Raw genomic sequence first — 19145 nt, forward strand, 5'->3', positions numbered from 1 at the left:
CACTAAACAGACCCTTAAGTGCATAGGTGTGACTCGCTTGGCCGAACCCATACACCTCTCCATCTTTCCAGGGGTTGTTTTGGCAGTTTTAATCTCTCAGCATTTGACCCTTAATCCTGTTTAAAACTTAACTGGGTTTATACAATTTTACAGACCTCTATTGTTCAACTCAAGAGCATGAATTAACCCATTCCCTCCACCTTGTATATTGATGTTGCAAGTGAATCCTGGTTTGTCTTGCCCTATAAAATCCAATTTTTAATATCTTACTTCACCCTATATAATTTTTTTACACACCGAGGGCTCTTGACATGGAATGCCTTAATAGAAATGGAAACAGTGGGTAGAAGCAGGATCCATAATAACTTAAAAGGGAAGTGGATAAATATATGAGACAGAAAAATTAAAAAAGGTATGGAGAAAGGGCAGAGGAATGAAACGAAGTGGAGAGAGCTGGCACAGGCAGCAATGGGCCAAATGGCCTCCTCCTGTGCTGTAGAATTCCATTCTTTCTCTTCAAGCAGCTGTTGCACAGATCCACAGCACAGAACTATCTTCAGTCTGGTCCAAAATTGGTAATTTTTTTTTTTTTTTTTTAAAAAGAGGGGTTGTGTGAGAAAGGGAAATACATTGAATCATAGAAGTTTACAGCACAGGAGGCCATTTCAGCCCACCATGTCAGCGTTGCCTCTTTGCGAGAGAATCACAGAAACCCCACAGTGCAGATAGAGGCCATTTCGGCCCATCGAGCCTGCACCGACACGTATCCCACCCGATCCCCGTAACCCCTACACCAACACATATCCCACCCTATCCCCGTAACCCCACGTATTTAATCCCCCTAACACTAAGGGTCAATTTATCATAGCCAGTCAACCTAACCCACACATCTTTGGACTGTGGGAGGAAACCGGAGCACCCGGAGGAAGCCCACGCAAACACGGGGAGAATGTGCAAACTCCACACAAACAGTCGCCCGAGGCCAGATTCGAACCCGGGTCCCTGGCGCTGTGAGGCAACAGTGCTAACCACTATGCCACCGTGCTGCCCAGAGAGAGTTCCAGAACTAATCCCACGGCCTTGCTCTGTCCCTGCAGCCCAGTATCTTCCTCTGCTTCCATTGTTTTTTCCGGTTTTCCTTTAAAAGGTAGAATGGTCTCTGCCTCATTGGAAATGGCTCAGGTGGCATTTAACCTAGGCGAATGTAGTGTCATGCCTGTTGGTAGGACCAACACAGAATACACTTATAATTTACAGGGAACGATACTGAAAGCGGTCGAGAGAGAAAAGGATCCAGGTGTTACTGTGCACAGATCAGTGACCAATGCAGAGCAGCTGCTGCTAAAGCAAACAGGGTATTGGGTTGTATTAATAGGACCATTCAGTACAAATCAGAGGACACCATTCGTCACTATACAGGTCATTGGTTAGACTACATCTGGAGTACTGCGCCCAGTTTTGGTCCCCTCGCATGGTGGCCTTAGTAAAGGTTCAGAAAGCTATGAGAATTATTCTTAGCTTAAAGAATCTGAGCTGGGTCTACTTACTCTGGAGCAGTGTAGATTTAGAGGTGACTCGATAAAAGTTTATAAAATAATGAAAGAGCTGGATTGCATGCCTAGTGATAATTATTCCAGTTTGACGGATTGGGGAGGACCAACTTTTACAAGTTTAAACTACGCAAAGGTAGGAATAAGCTAGATGTTAGGCGGTTCTTCTTTTCCCCAAGAGAGCAGTGAGTGTCTGGAATACATTGCTGGTTGGTGTGGTCGGTGCAAACCCTCTGTCTGCCTTCAAGGTACAGCTGGACCGGTTCTTGGCAGGGGCTGCGATTGCATCGTATAGAAGGCAAATACAGGAAACTTTTGTTTAACCGGAGGCTAAAAGTCCGGAAAGCTCTATCTACCGGCAAAATTCAGGAGCTGTTTTCTATAAGTTTTTTTACTTCTCGTTGCTTTTTTTTCCCCCAGTCAGGCTCTGCAAGGTCTGTAGCTAAGCAACAGCTTCAGCTAGACGCTTGCAGCTGCAGCCGACTGTTCTGAAGCTGTTGCTAAGCAACAGGGTTTGTTGATTCACACGGACCTGAAAAGCTCTGTATGTTTTAACATTAATGCTGGTTTAGGCGGCAGTTTTGATCTAACGGCACCAGCTCGGTCCCGTCAGTGCCGGATACCAGAAAGTTTCCTGTAGATTAACAGATATTGAACACATGGTCAATGTGATCTCCTGAGGGAGTCAGAGAGGAATTTTCCCAGAGTATTTTTACTTTGTTGGCCCTGTTTTTGGCTTCTCCCATGAGTTTACATGGCTGCGGGGGCGGGCGGGATGCGTGGAGGGAGGAAGTGCCAAGTCACGATGCTCTGGCCATGAGTGTGGGGCAGGCTTGATGGACCAGCTGGTCTTTTCCTGCCTGTTATTTTCATATGTTCGTAGATGTAATAGGTACACTCTTCTAAGCCTGTGGTTATGGCCACTTGTTAGGGTAGAGGAACCTTTCTTCTAGCTTATGCTATATCTGAACTGGGAGTGTTTTCATGCCAATACTGGGTGCCAAAAGCAGAAAAATATAGCATTGCCCTGATACCCTTCACCATGATGAGAACTCCTTGTTGTGCTTAATTAACTTGGTCCAGTTGCTATTTTCAATACTGCTTATAGAAGCTGTCAGAATCTGCTTTCATAACACCGCACTATCAATGCTCCCCTTTCAGCTCCATTTACAATCTCCCTTCATACTCCATTGCATTTTTATGCTTGATTTTATATGCTGATGGCACTTGCCATTTATAAATTCTATGGTTAGTCTTTGAACAGGAGGACATGCTATCAAATCAGTTGTTTATCCTGTGAACTGGATTCCAATTGCAGCAGAATGGTCAGGTAAGTATTTCTGGTTCTTGCATGGTAAACCTGCCTGCCAAGATGTGTTAATGTTAAGCCTTCCTCTACTGATTAGGAATTGGAAATGTTGCTAACTCTAAGAAACCTACTGAGCAGCTGTCAGATCAGCTTTCTGATGTCTTGCTGATCCTTGTATCAAGGAGACAAACGCCACATGCACCGACTGGCTCAATTTCTCCCATTGGCAATGGAAAAATAGCTTTGTTATTCATGGGAGATGGTTCTTTTTTTGGTACAGATCGAGAGGCATAGGGCAGCACAGTGGGTTATAGAACGCTGGGCTTTCACCTGCGTGATCGAGTTTGAATCCAGCCAAAACTCTCTGACACAAAATTGTTCTTAATTCAGCAATAATTCGACAATCTCACTCAGAGCACGAGGATGGCTGGTGCGGAAAATGGAAACGTCACTGATTCACAGCAGGCCTGCTCCGGAGGATCAGGTAGTGTGGAGGGAACTTCATCCTGTAGCTCTGATCATTCTCCTATCCACTGAAAAGGTGCGTTTCCTTCTAGGCCACCAATCACAACACACACCTTCCTCTGCTTGCTTAGAACAGTGTGGTGCACATATTTTGTCTATCAAAATCACCAATCTGATCCTTTTTAAGAAGGAATGCCAGTGTCAGTGGATATCGTTGCCCAGTGTGCAATACAAATCATCGAGCAAAGTCACCTAACAGAGAAAAAAGACACAGGCAGCGTTGATATGTAACTCATGACCATGTAAATGTAGTTAAAGCAACCAAGCACTTGAACCTACCTGCCTATTTTAGTCCAGACTCTCTAAATTATCGTGACAGTTGACATAGCAAAACTGAATGGGAAATGTTGACATAATAATTTACAATGGTAAATGATGATACAGGAAACTTTGGTTTATCCGGAGGTTGTATGTCCGGAATACTCGATCTAACGGCAAAAATCAGGAGCCGTTTTCTATAAGTTTTTTTTAGTTCTCGTTCTTTTTATTCCCCCCAGTCAGGCACTGCAAGGTCTGTAGCTATAGCAACAGCTTCAGCTAGAGACGCTTGCAGCTGCAGCCGACTCTTTAGAAGCTGTTGCTAAGCAACAGTGTTTGTTGTCAGATACGGAGATGAAAACCTCCGTATGCTTCAACATTAACTTTGTATGTCCGGCAGTTTTGATAGATCGACAACACGCCGGTCCCGTCGCTGCCAGATATCACAAAGTTTCCTGTAGAAAGCTGTGACCCAAAATCGTGACAATGGGAAGGTTTGTGGACAGGAAATGCACGCCTTATGCAATCTATTTATTAAAAATCTAGCAATGTGTTACATCTAGAGACCACACAATTATGGTAATGAAGGTTTAGTTGGTGACACCCAACAAGAAAAAACTCCAGAAAATATTCCATGCGGTCATTCTTCCCAGTTATTAGATTAAACTTGTAAATATTTCACACCAATACATTTCAAAAGCATACAAGAAGCTCCCTTTTGGCAACGTGGGTAAATGCACCTAGTCATGTGATACCAAGCAACACACCCCAGCTTTGACTTCCATCTGAGCTGGGTAAACACATCTCAGCAGAAGCAGCAATTGGTGTGTTAGAACGGGCCTCAGTGCCCCTGGGTTGAGGGGAGGCAAAAAAACCCCCATAACAACCAGAATTCCCACTCCTAACCTTTATTGTGACCTCTGCTGGAAGTATGTGAGAGATCAATTTTTTTTATTTGTTCATGGGATGTGGGCGTCGCTGGCAAGGCCAGCATTTATTGCCCATTCCTAATTGCCCTCGAGAAGGTGGTGGTGAGCCGCCTTCTTGAACCACTGCAGTCTGTGTGGTAAAGGTACTCCCACAGTGCTGTTAGTGAGTTCCAGGATTTTGACCCAGCGACGATGAAGGAACGGCCGATATATTTCCAAGTCAGGATGGTGTGTGACTTGGAGGGGAACTTGGAGGTGGTGGTGTTCCCATGCGCCTGCTGCCCTTGTCCTTCTAGGTGGTAGAGGTGGCGGGTTTGGGAGGTGCTGCCGCCGAAGAAGCCTTGGCGAGTTGCTGCAGTGCATCTTGTAGACGGTCCACACTGCAGCCACGGTACGCCGGTGGTGGAGGGAGTGAATGTTCAAGGTGGTGGATGGGGTGCCAATCAAGCGGGCTGCTATTGGTGTCAGTTGTGATGCAACCCGAGAATGCGCTGCTCACGGTTCAGCCTGACAAATGAAGCGCCATTCGGGTGAGGCACCAAATCTGTTCAGAAGGGGGGATATAATCAGAGAATGTTTTCCAAAGCTCATACATGAGTTTTGCCTCCACAAAAACATTAATTGCATTGCAGGGCACCGGTCATCTGAAGGTGACAATTCAAAGCTGCAGTCTAATAACCACCCAAAACCAAAATTAACATTTTTGTAAAAGATTTATTGTAAAAAGCTTCTCACAGTGCAACAATGTCCCAGAAATTCTAGAAATTAAAACCAATCAAGTACATAACGTGGAAACAGTAATAGCCTGGACAGCAAAGGGGGTTCTGCTCAGCGCACACCGTCCTCTATCCTCTATCTCTTTGGCCAACTGTGTCTGAAGCCTCTGCACATCAGGGAAAAAGAAAAATACATAAAATTAATCATATGCAACAAAACCTAAATTCAAATTCCTGACAGTCCAGTGGGCAAAATTAAAATTAGAGCTAGGCCGTTCAGGGGTGATGTCAGAAAACACTTGTTCATACAAAAGCTAGTGGAAATCCGGAATCCTCGCCCCTCAAAAAGCTGCTGAAGCTGGGGGTCAATTGAAAATTTAAACACTGAGATTAATAGATTTTTGTTAGGCGAGGGTATTAAGGATTACGGAATCAAGGCGGGTAGATGGAGTTAAGATACAGATCAGCCATGATCTAACTGAATGGCTGAACAGGTTTGAGGGGCTGAATGGTCTATTCCTATTCCCATGTTCCCGAAAATCATAGGCGGCCGTTTGGCCCATCGTGTCTGTGCCAGTTGAAAAAGAGCTATCCCGTCTAATCCCACTTTCCAACTCCTTGTCTGTAGCCCTGTAGGTTACGGCACTTCAAGTGCATATCCAAGTACTTATTAAATGTGATGAGCGTTTCTGCCTCTTCCACCTTTTCAGGCAGAGTTCCAGACCCCCACCACCCTCTGGGTCGAAAAAATTCTCAACTCCCCTCTAATCCTTCTACCAATTACTTTAAATCTATGCCCCCTGGTTATTGACACCTCTAAGGGAAATAGGTCCTTCCTACCCACTCTATCTCTGCCCCTCATAATTTTATACACCTCAATTAAGTCTCTCCTCAGCCTCCTCTGTTCCGAAGAAAACAACCCCAGCTGATGCAATTTTTCCTCATATTCTCCTGTCCTGGCAACATCCTCGTAAATCTCCTCTGTACCCTCTCTAGTGCAATCACATCTTTCCTGGAATGTGGTGACCAGAACTGCACGCAATACTCTAGCTGTGGCTAGAGAACTAACCCAAAGATGAATTTTGTAATTTTAACGTATTACGTTTGTAAGTGCATTTGTACTTGGTCACTGGCAGGGCCACAGGCGTATCGTGGGTGATTTACGTCCAACAGCTGCTTTTATTACCAGATTTCAGGCTTTTCACTGGTGTTTTGGGAATTGCACTCTGTGATTGCGTCTGTTTTACTGCGGCTTCGCTTACAATATACAAAGGGGACTGCTCTTCCCTCTATCAGAAGCGTGTGCTTGAAAACTTGGAATGGTTAGAAAAAACAGGGATGTTTTAAAATAAAACCACATAAGAATATCTGAATATTTTCCACAGTACAGCCACAGCTCTTTCTGCAATGCTGCGTGCGATGACTGTACATTGTAGCATGCAGTGCTAATCCTTTATGCAGGTTGTTAATGAGCGGCAAAGCTGGGCATGCCTCACATCCTGGTGCAAGGCTGAGATTTTACCAAGCAATCGCAGTGATCTCTGAAGTTTACAAACACAGTTACCTGTCTGACTTGCTGCTCGTGAAGGACATGCTTCTGTTTCCTGCAGACTGACGATTCTTCTTCCCAGTTTTCTAAAGCAAGGAAAGTTTAGTCAGGACAGTTTAAAGACTTCAATTTCAATGTTCATAAGAAGAAATAACTGTAAACAGCATTTCATCTGGCTGTGGCATCAGGATGAGGTCAACATCACACAAAAAGCAAAATCGGATTTTTTTAAAAGTTTGCCAACGTATGGAAGCTGATTTTCCTGTTCAGTTATGGTGATGAACTGATGTAACCTGGGAGTGTAGGAGAGGAAAATGCTGCATTCTTATTGAAACAAAGCCCTGAGGCATCAATGCACCCAGGCACAGGTCAGGACAGTTACCTTCCTGACCAGCATGGTTTGCAAAAGTGGGTTCCATACTCCTTCAGTATCCTCCAAATTATTTTGTGTAGTTAAGTGATAAGAAGCTGTTAAAGTTCTGTAATGACTCAAGTAACTTGTTACTCAAAGAGTTCATTAGAGCAGGCTCCTTTCTTAAAGAATGAAAAGTATCAACTGAGACTTTGGGCTAGAAATTCGGTATCGCCCCGGCTGGGGCACTAAATTAAAAAAAGTTGGAGAATTAGCGCCAGGCTCTAATCCTTCTGACCTCCCGCTAAATCGATTATAAGCGCTCCACGAAAGAGCTGGAGTGCTAAATCAAGCGCTGATCTCCTAACTTAGTGCACAACACACAGAGCGCGGGGCACTACCCACAGAGCCATAACCAATTTCAGGTTAACTCCAATCGGGACTCATCATTCACACTGGCTCCTTCCAGTTCTTAAAGGGGAGGTTCAATCATTCTGCACAACCTCATTCTCAACATTGCTGGCTTTGATGGCGACCTCCAACAACGACACCTCTTAGGGAGAGAGCTCACCGTTTCAGCGACCAGGCGTTGGTCGTGGCAGTCGAAAGAAGGAGGGCAGTGTTTTCCTGGCCACCGGCAGGAGGCCATTGCCCCAGGTCTTCAGGGCAATGTGGAGGGAAGTGGCCCAGGACGTCTCGGCTAGCAGTGTGGTCCTCAGGACCCTCACACAGTGCCATCAAAAAATTCAACGACCTCACTCGGGTGGTCAGGGTGAGTACATGCTTCAACAAGTCCCACATACCAACATCTGAACCTCAGTCTGTACACACTGCACAAATCACCACACCCCCCACCACTCACCCACCAAGAATCTCCACCTACTAAAAACTCTCATCCACATCTCACGCCTTGCCAACAATCACAGCTATTCAACTATGGCAGGCACATCTCCCAAACACTTAGCTGCACACTCACTCTCACACTTTCCTTTCTCTTGCAGACCAAGCTGGCACACAATAGGAGGGAGCAGGAATGAACAGGCGGGGGTGAAGCGGACAGCTTACAGACCTGGAGGAGCGAGTGCTGAGAGTCATTGGGCGCCAAGTGGTGGGTGCCATCAACCCCCTTGGTGGCAACAATGGTATGTTCATCCCCTCTCCTTCTCTCATCCCACTTCCCCCTCACACCACAAGCCTTTCCCACTTTCCAGCTCATTATACTGTCTGCATTCCTTGCTCCCTTCCTGCCCTCACCTTAAAGCGAATCTTGTGCCTTTATGCTTTCAGGTAATCAGCAACCAGCTGACCAGCCTGTCCCTGAGCCTCACAATAAGAGTGAGGTGGGAGAAGAGGAAGAAAGCACCGTGTCACTGCATGTCTCACCCGCAGGCACCACCTCAGATACTGGGACTATGCCACCTTTAGAGGCAAGTTTAGCAGAGGTCTGCACTAGGTGATGCAGGCTGCAGAAAGGCCAGGGGGAAAGGGCAACTCGGGAGCCAGCTCCCCGGAGGGAGAGTTCTGCTGCACAGGACTCAAGATGAGGACCTTGACGGGGAGGCGTTCACAAGAAGGGTGATGGGCATGCACACGGTGATGATAGGTGCAATGGCAAGGGTTCCCGAGAGCCTGTCGGAAATGGTAAGGAGCGTGGAGGAGTCCACCTTCAACATTGCACAAGGCTCTGCGCACACCATGGAGCCCATCATTTCCAGTCTGTAAAGGATGGTGGACTCCCCGAGACCGTGGGGACCCAGACCTCATGCCGCGTGTCACGGATGATGTGGCAGCATCCACTGCAGCACAGGCAAAGCCACGCAACGTCTTAGTGCTGTAATGCAGTCTCAGCTTGATGCCACGCAAGCTCTGATTGCTGCCATCGTCATTGGGTCCACCACAGTCCACCGGGGATTTCACGGTGTGTCAGTCAAGCAGGAACCGGCTGTCCTCTCTCAGGATGAAAGCATTCCCGCTCCCACCGCTGCCACTCCACCATTGCCCTTGTCGCTGCCTGTCATCCAACCAGGCCAGACTGCCGCTGCCCAGCCTGAGGTGGTGCAGTGTACAGCCGGGCCGTCCAGGCTCAGAGCTGGTCGAGGGCGTCCTGCATGGCCATCTGTAGTATCTGGCGCCTTCCACCAGCCGTGCTGCAGCCACTGGGGACAGACTATGTAGGAGCAGTAGATTAGGAAAAGGCACTGTAAAGAGGGAATTGTAAGGGTTTGCACAAGGGTGATTAGTTAATATTGTTGTATATACATGTTTACTGAATGTTGATAAATTTATTAATTGAATTTTGCAGAATTTGTGCTCTCTCTCATTTCAGCTTTGCACTGTGATATGGCATGTGAAATGGATGGAATGATGAAGATGTGGTGAGTAACCGGGATGTGTCGTGGAATTTATTGGAACCGCAGTCTGATGAGGCGGTCACAGACCGCCTTCCAGAAGGCCAATTGAGTGCCTCCCTCCCTCGCTGCTGTTCCTCCTCCTCCTGGGGCAGTCCCACTTTGCCTGGTGGCAATGGCTGGGCCCTCATGATGGCCAAGTTGTGCAGCATGCAGCACACCACGACGAAAAGGGACACCCGCTCAGCCGAGTACTGGAGGGCTCTTCCCGAGTGGTCAAGGCAGCGGAACCGTTGCTTCAGCACTCTGATGGTCTGCTCAATGATGTTCTTGGTGGCGGCATGGCTCTCATTATATAGAGTGTTGGGCAGGAGTGTTGGGGTTGCGGAGGGGAGTCATGAGCCAGGCGGAGATCCGATAGCCCTCGTCTCCGACCAGCCAGCTACGAGCTTGATGTGGTGGCTGGAAGAGTGCTGGCAAACCGGTCTGACGCAGGATGAAGGCATCGTGGCTGCCAGGATAGCAGGCATTAACAGTGTGGATTCGATGTCTGTGGTCGCATACTAACTGGACATTAAGTGAGTGGTAGCCTTTGTGGTTACGGAAGACCTCAGGATTGTTATGGGGTGCCCGCAAAGCCACGTGGGTGCAGTCAATGGCGCCCTGCACCATGGGGAAGTCCGCTATCCTGGCAAAGCCACATGCACACTCGTCCTGCTTCTCTCTGGTCATGGGGAAGGAAATGTAATCCCTTCTCCTTCTGTAGAGAGCACCTGTGTCCTCCCGGATGCAGTGATGGATGGCAAACTGCGAAATGTTAGCTATGTCTCCTGCTGCAGACTGGAAAGATCCACTGGCGTAGAAACTGAGGGTGACGGCGGCCTTGACTGCCAGAGAGAGCTGTGATGGTCCTGATCTGAGGCGCGAGGTCTAGTTGCAAGAGGTGGCAGAGTTCTGTGACCAGCTCCTTGCTGAAGCGCAGCCACCTAAGACATTGCTCCTCAGTTAAATTTATGTAGGAGAAGTGCTCCCGGAATACCGTGGGAGGGTAAGGTCCCTGTTGGCTCTCCTCCCTCTGGCCACATTTTCCAATCTTTGTCTCTGCCTCCGATGTTGATGCTGGAGGGCGAGGTCAAGTGCCAGTACAGCCCCCATTAATGTAAGCAAGTGTAGGACTTTGAAATCTTAGCAGAATGAAAGTGACTAAATTTTAGCAGGCAGAACACTCCTGAAGTTGATCCCTTTAAATACCGCCCCTACAGCGGCCATCCGAATGCATCACGCCTCCTCTTCCTGCCACTGTTCAGGCCAGGCGCTAAGGCATGGGGCGACAGTCAATTTTGCATCTGGGCCGTTAACAAGGCATTCCAAACTCATCGATGTCACGATCTGCCAGCGCTAAATCCCGGGTGAATTTTGCGTGTGCTGTTGGATTTGCCGCGACCTGCCGCAAACATGTCGAATTTCTCCCCCTTTAGATTGTAATGCAAAGTGTTGTTAGGACATGGAATGCCCTACCAGACACTGCGGTGGAAGCAGGATCCATAATAGCTTTTTTTTAATAAAAGTGGATAAATATTTGAAAAATAAATTCTTTAAAAAGGGGATGGGGAAAGGATAGAAGAATGGGACTAAGTGGACAGATTTCAGAAAGCGATCAGCTGAATGGCCTCCTTTTGTGCAGCAAAATTCTATGTTTCAATGAAAAGCTAAGCAGCGTCATTTTAAATCCTCAAATATAAAATAATGACAGGTAGTTTGTGGCAATCTATCGATATGCCTGCAGGCTACAGGCTGAGTACAGATGGCGCTGTAGTGTGGAAATAAACTTGATAACATAAATACATCAACAATCCTATAACCTACAAGGCTCCTTACAATGTATCCCCTGTCTTTTGAATGACTAATACAGGCACTGGAACTCTCATTGTTGTTGGGCAAAAACCATGCATAAGTCTGGATAACTAATTAGCTGTAAATAATGCTCCATAATGAAGAATAATATCCAAGTAACATCACAGGACAATAGGCTCCTGCTGTCAGAGGTGCAAATTCACAGAAAAATAACACATTTACAGGGATACAATTTTCAGACGTTATGGGGAGAGATAATATCTGGCAAATATCATAATTGAACATCTCACCCATGTCAATTCAGTCCTAGCTACTGTACTGACACACATCTTATCAAGTGAAAGGGCGGGGGGAGGGTGGGACTAGTTTAAGTGCTCTTGCAGAGAGTCGGCACGGGCGCGACGGGCCGAACGGCCTCCTTCTGTGCTGTAACCATTCTATGACTGAGCAAATATCCAATGTCTTCTACATTACAAAGCAAGAGTTTGCACTTATACAACACCTTTCACAGCCTTAGGATGTCCCAAAGTGCTTCTCAACAATTATTTTTGAAATGAAGTTACTATTATTATGAAGATCAAGATGGCAGCTGCTCTGTATAAGGCAAGGGCCAGCAAGCAGGCGAATGTCCAGTTAAGCTGTATTGGAGGTGAGGGTTGAGGGATAAATGTTGGCCAGGACGCCGAGAGAACTCCTTGCTCTTCGAGAAAAAGTGACATGGAATCTAATTCAAGAGACAGCACTTCTGACAATGCAGCATTTCCTCAATACAGCTCTGAAATATCAGCGTGATTACATGCTCAAGTCCTGGAGTGGCTTGAACCCACAGACATTCTGACTCAAGTGTTCGGAGTGCTACCACTGAGCCAAACTGACACTCAAAACCATTATTAATGGTTTAAAAAGAAAGATATTTATTTTTAAAACAGAGGGCAATGAATGTTATGATATTTATTTACTTTATCGCTAAGGTTAATATGGCTCATTTGTCCTTACGGACTTCATCAGCATTACACTGACCCTGTAAAATTAAGAGGCAACATGCCAGTCATTGTGCTTAAATTTTTCAACCGTTTTCATTTCTCTCCCTAATTTTAATCACAGTTTATTCTCTTGTAGGCCTCATGCTGGGGTGCGGTGCCGCTAGAGTTGATGTCCCTCTGCTACCTTGTCTAAGTGGTCATTCTTATGAATAAACCTGGACACTAAGCCCCTGAAATTTCTGGGCCTGGGACGGTGCTGTGCAACGTAAACAGAGACAGAATTTGGGAAAGACCGAGTTCCACCGGGTCTTCGCCCCCTTTCATGGTAGAAAACCTACGGCAGAAGTGCGAGTGCACGCTTCTTGAATTCATATCCCCCTCCGTGTTGACGTTGGAAGAGGTGGTGAGACTGGCGAGATAACAGCACCCACCAGTTCCGTTCTAGTGCCTGTGACGCAAAGTAAGTGTGCAGGATGCAGGTGCACATGTACCAGGATAAGATCCTTGCGGACGTTGGCCCAAAATTGCCGGTTTTTGAATGGCTTCTTTAAAAGAAATAATTCGTTGTTTTTTTAAACAAGTTTTTACTGACCTTCGACTGGAACGGGACAAACCCTGCCAGAAGTAGAAAGCTGTTTTACAGATGCCAGTTCAGTGAAAAGAAAATCTAAGTCATATCAATGTATAAGTTGGCCCCTATATACAAGAAACAAAAACTTGCAGGATAGTGCAATTTATACAGCAGATTTATGCAGCAGTGGTTTTACCTTGGAATGAGGCACATCCGCTTCAAGACTGGGATCAAACTGGGTTGATTCTTTAGACTTGCTACCAGCTGAAAGAAAGGATTAAAATATTGTAATAGAAATGCACATTTTGTACAAATAATACACCTAACATGTGCTGAGTTTTTCAAAATTGGCTACAAACTTGGACCCATGTTTATAGGCAAGAGAAGCTGCCCACAATCCTTTTCCCCCTTTGCTTCCCCATTCCCTGAAGGTACAGATTCATACTGGGAAATGGTTTGAGAGCACTGGTCACTCTCCGCTACCTCATCCAAATGGCCACTCTTCCATGTTTTAAGCGTGCTCATCTGCTATTCATCATGGAGGACATCACAGCGGAACATACTCCTGTCCTCATCAGATGTGTACAGACAACTGTCCGACAAGAATCCTTGGGTTAGTGATCAGGAGCAGAAACCCCCGAGTGATTTTCCTTCTTGCCAGCCCAGGGGGCTGAGGCCAATCTTGGTGCCCCTACTGCTATTCCAGCTGTAATAAGCCAACTCAGTACAACCCCAGCATTGAACCTGGGACCTTCCTGATCTGTGTGCTCAGTACTGGGCTAGAAAGTGCCTATCAATGTTCCCTCTAAGCTGCATGGTTCAATGTTAAATGTAAAGGGGCCACGCACCAAAAAATAAATTAGGGGGAACATTGGTGCCAATACCCAGCGATTCATCAGGGGGACATGCTCTGCCTTTAAAGAATTGAAACCACATTAACACTGAACCATTGACAAACACGATGGCAGATTCTTGTTTGCCCAGTAGAGTAAAGCTGTTGGCGCTGGAAACTGCAGAGTTTACCTGGGTTAATGCATTCACAGGGTGAATGTTTTCCAATTTTGCCGAGTCTGGACACCACACAGTGTGATCTTTCAGCAGTGTTCAGTGGAGCGTTCTGTCTCGAGAGAGTAGGGAAACACTAGATGAAGTCTCACCCAGTGGCAGGGCATCTTGTGTCAAGTGATGAAGGAAATGCATCAATGCCATTGTGGAGAATTCTACCACGTGAATCAGTGTTTTGCACCGACTTTTTCTCCAGGGTTACAATAACTAGGTTCGAGGGTCAATGTCAGGAAGGCTCCCAAATGTTGCACTCCAGAATAAGTGAAGGCGGGACTGCAAAAGCAAGTGAGCTCCTAATTTCAAACGTGCCTCACTGTGTAGTTCCCGAAGTCCAGACGCTTCCCCACACAAAAAAAGGGGAAAAAAACGACAGACAGCTGTGTTAAAAAAACAGCCCCTATAGATTCAATAGAACCCTTTCTCATGCTCTATGGATACGGGACTACTTCCTAACAGCCTTCATCTGCCTTCTCTCAGCAGGGGTGGGGGGATAACATTGAATGAGCTCTCCTGGCTGAAGGACAGTTTGGCTGCGGTATCTCCATACAAGTATTAACCTAAAGATTAAGCCACAACAGACCTGCAAACACTTTGAAATCAGACTTGCTGTAATCGAATGGTTTGAAGCTTTTGGGATTTTTGGGCTCCTCCGTCCCGGATTTCGGCTTCTTCTTTTCTGGAGGTGCTGCCTCATTTCCTGATCCGATATTTGCTCGCTCCCTCTTCATCGATTGCTGGTCTGCTACCATCTGTGAGGTGGGAAACACGTGTAGAGTTTGGTTATACACTGATCCTGCACCTAGTCCCAGCCATTTCACATCTGTCCACAAGTGACCGCGTCATGTACAGGAAACTTTCGATTAACCGGCCCCTAAATAACCGGAAATGTCGGTTAACCGGCAAAATTCAGGAGTCGGTTCAGGTAACTTTAATTACTTTTTTTACTCCATTTGTTGCTGTGCAAGGGTGTAGCTGCAGCTGTTGCTAAGCTACAGAGACGCTTGCAACTTGTGCCAATTGTTCTGAAGTAAGCAACAGGGTTTGTTGCTTTATACGGAGCTCTCAGCTCCGTATCTTTTACTGTAGCGTTCGGTTATCCGGAATTGTTGATGAACCGGCACGTCGGTCCCGTCTGTGCCGGATAACAGAAAGTTTCCTGTAGTGCCTATATCAGTCCGAGGCACAACTTTTTGTAGCATGGAATTGGTATGAAAGTTGCATAGATTGTCGATTCCTTGTCCAGCTAGTTTATTGGAACACCCCAGCTGGATGCAATTTTGGAATAAATTAGGACTTGGTTTTGGAGCTACCCACGTGCTCAATGAATAGTCGACATAGAAATAGAACCAAAGTGTCCACACCCGTCAATAAAATGTAAACCAAAGCTTGACACTTGTAACTCTATCCTACAAGTTATCACTGGCACATTCTTTACAAAGCACTGAATGAGACATCTAGAGGTAGAACACTTACTACATCTACTTTTTTCCCCTTGAATTTAATGTTAGAATCGCAAATGTTGAATTTGTGACTTGAATGGACTCGGCTTTGCCGACGGAAAGGAGATGAAGGGGAGACTACAAAGCACCACCATTACCACAACCCCCACACTCAAGAGAAGCAAAACAGGTCAGACATTAAAACAAAACAGAAAGGAAGGGAATAAAAACGTAAAAACGGAACAATTCAAGGGCAGGCAGCAAGGCTACAGTGTGGATGACCAACCCAAACTGGGGTGACCTCAAAGCAGTTAAAATAGAACAATCAATGCAACACAATGAGATTCTGTGCTCGAACAAAGTTGTGACAGTGTAACTGTCTCTAACCAGGGTTCACACAGACCAAGGTAACGCAACTGGCACTGTGACAAACATACAACAAAAACAGAAAACGTGATGGACACTCAGAGGTCAGGCAGCATCTGGCGAGAGAACTTCTGAACTTTGAGGAAGCGTCCTGGACCCAAGACGTCGACTGACTTGTGTTCTCTCGACAGATGTGGCCTGACCTGCGGAGTGTCTCCAGCGCTTTGTTTTTGTTTGAGATTTCTAGCATCTGCAGTATTTTGCTTTTTGTTTAAAAAAAAACCACAACAGTCATTTGGTAAAAACAATCACAGAAATGTAGTAATCACTTATTTAATGGCTGCGCAACATTGTACAATACTGCAGTCAAGGGACTTGGTACTGTGGTGACCTTTAATCGGAGAGTCCTAGGTGCAAATCAAGCAAATTACTGAGATGAAAGTTTTTGATGTGAATGAGTTTGGGCCATCTCAATTGAGGTCTTAGTTGGGCCCACAGCACAAAACCAGACTAAACTGGCAATCCCAGTCACAGAAGCCACACAATGGCTGATGTGGAAAATGAAAATGTAAGATTGGTGCAGTTGGGAAGTTCTTCTGAAGTTAGGGTTGAGGCACATTGTTGGGTCAAAGCAGAGGTATAGCTTTATTTTTCATTTATCAGTGCTATACCTGACCCATGAATGCTGGATGCTGGGTGACTGAAGCAAGAAGTGCTCCACTTCCCAGCACTAAATCCCTCACTACCACAAAATTCACAAAAATGCATTTTGTGTTTTGTTTCTCCCCCCCCCCCCCCGCCCCCCGGCCCCGAGAGCTCACTTCACCCATAGTCGTTAGCAGTACCTTTAGTCAAAGACACTCACAGATGTAGTTCTAGTGCTGATTGGTTTCAAATTATTCCTGTTGCACTATTGATGGAATCAATAAAACTATTACTGAGAGTCCAGTGCTTAAGTACTGTATATAAAAACACTGCAAACGTCAGTGCAGAAAACCAATCTTGGGCAAATTTCTTCATGGTGCTTTTATGACAGAATTCATACCACTTATTAGAGTTTAATTTGAACTAAAATTACTTCAATTTGAATGAAAATATAATGTAACAGCTCTTTGCAGCTACACTTGCAGTACTAATAAAGGCACTAACTATAACTTGAAAACAGGTAACGCACGAACAACGATGAGTGACGATTGTTCTCGGCTCTTTAACATTAACCAGCAGACACCAATGTTACATGGTGGGCACTAACTATAGAACTGGGATGGGAAGTTCACTGTATTTTTTACAAGGAAGCAACCGAGTTGCCATTTCACTATGCACTGCAATATTAAGAGTTTTCTAAATACATTCATAATAGCAAATGTATTTCTCCTAAGCAATATACTCTGTTCTTCCTCCCTGTATCCTCACTGTGTTAACATCACTGCACCATCTCCTACTCTAATTCATTCTCTCCCCAAGACATCAAAATGCTGTAAACCTGTCACCTCTCCCACACTTGGCTCCCTGATACAATCTATGGGCTTTTCAAACTCAAGCTTATCTTCTCTCCAACTCTCTTCCGTCCTGGTCTTGTGCTGCATTATGAGCCTTGGCCCCAGATTACTCAATAAAAAATAATTTTCTCACCGTGCAAAAATTCCTTACAATAAAATGTACATTTTTGGCGATTTAAAAAAATATTCTGGTTGGGATAATAGTCCCTCAAAGTTAATTTTCCCATTTCTCAGCAGGAAATCCATAACACTGCACACTGTTCACAGCCGAGAAGACCACCGTCACTCTGAAAACAGTCACCAGGAGGTCCACAAGTAGAGCCCAATGGGGCCAGCTCGGCAGAGTTCCCTGCCTTTGTAGAACTGCCTGGCTTCAGCTGATCACTTTCCCATGGGGTGTCGGGTGAAGTCAGCAACTCAGTGATGGAGGTAAAGAGAATAACGGATGGTAACCCACACCCTACCACTCCTTAGCGATGTACACATCAAAATGTCTAAATTATAGCAAGTTACAGCTTTCGGTTCATCCAACTCATCCCATGCTAACAAACTAGACTTAAGAGGTATAAAAATTCCCACTGACTTACCGCAGCCTGCTGTCTGACTGAGGGGCTCTCTTGTACTGTAGCAATATAATCCTGTTGCATCTGTTGTCGCACAACTGAAAGGCAAAGGCACGGTTCTCAGAAAACAAGAAGTATTTATATAGCGCCTTTAACACAGTAAAACGTCCCCGGTGCTGCACAGGAATATTATAAGACAAAAAATTTGACACCGAGCCACATAAGGAGAAATTAAGGCAGGTGACCAAAAGCTTGGTCAAAGAGGTAGGCTTTAAGGAGCGTCTTAAAGGAGGGGAGGTAGCGAGGTGGAGAGGTTTAGGTAGGGAATTCCAGAGCTTAGGGCCCAGGCAACAGGAGGCCCGGCCACCAAAGGTTGAGCGATTATAACCAGGGAAGCTCAAGAGGGCAGAATTGGAGGAGCGCAGATATCTCGGGGGGGTTGTGGGGCTGAGGAGATTAGAAACAGGGAGGGGCGAGACCATGGAGGGATTTGAAAACAAGGATGAGAATTTTGAAATCGAGGTGTTGCTTAACCGGGAGCCAATGGAGGTCAGCGAGCACAGGGATGATGGGTGAACGGGACTTGGTGCGAGTTAGGACACGGGCAGCCGAGTTTTGGATTTATGTAGGGTAGAATGTGGGCGGTCAGCCAAGAGTGCGTTGGAATAGTCAAGTCTAGAGGTAACAAAGGCATGGATGAGGGTTTCAGCAGCGGATGAGCTGAGGCAAGGGCGGAGACGGGTGGTGTTACGAAAGTGGAAATAGGCGGTCTTTGTTATGCTGCGGATATGTGGTCGGAAGCTCATTTCAGGGGCAAATATGATACCAAGGTTGCGAATAGTGTGGTTCAGCCTCAGACAGATGTTAGGGAGAGGGATGGAGTCTGCCCTTCCAGAACTGGATGTCGGACAAGCAGTCTGTCAATTTAGAGACCATGGAGGGGTCGAGAGAAGTGGTGGTGAGGTAGAGCTGGGTGTCGTCAGCATACATGTGGAAGCTGATGCTGTGTTTTGGGATGATGTCGCCAAGGGGCAGAATGTAGATGAGAAATAGGAGGGGGCCAAGGATAGAACCTTGGGGGACCCCAGAGGTAACGATATGGGAGCGGGGAGAGAAGCCGTTGCAGGTGATTTTCTGGTTATGATTAGATAGATAAGAATGGAACCAGGCGAGTGCAGTCCCACCCAGCTGGACGACGGTGGAGAGGCGTTGGAGGAGGATGGAGTGGTCAACTGTGTCAAAGGCTGCAGACAAGAAGGACGAGGAGGG

At 46.1% G+C, this 19145-nt stretch overlaps 1 protein-coding gene across 1 annotated transcript in view; it reads right to left on the bottom strand.

The window, feature by feature from the left end:
- Positions 1-5265: 5265 nt before the first annotated feature.
- The window catches only part of exosc10 (exosome component 10), an 88565-nt gene continuing 74685 nt past the window's right edge, over positions 5266-19145 (bottom strand). Inside the window, exons 21-25 of the mRNA XM_085966852.1 lie at positions 17901-17974; positions 14590-14758; positions 13141-13208; positions 6852-6922; positions 5266-5454 (exon numbers count right to left, since the gene is read on the bottom strand). Coding sequence (XP_085822978.1) covers positions 5424-5454; positions 6852-6922; positions 13141-13208; positions 14590-14758; positions 17901-17974 — 413 coding nt within the window. The 3' untranslated portion in view covers positions 5266-5423. The remainder of the gene's footprint in view (positions 5455-6851; positions 6923-13140; positions 13209-14589; positions 14759-17900; positions 17975-19145) is intronic.

The sequence above is a fragment of the Somniosus microcephalus genome, chromosome 25, assembly GCF_052327205.1.
Source record: "Somniosus microcephalus isolate GS21.2 chromosome 25, FLI_Smic_1.0, whole genome shotgun sequence".
NCBI lineage: Eukaryota > Metazoa > Chordata > Chondrichthyes > Squaliformes > Somniosidae > Somniosus > Somniosus microcephalus.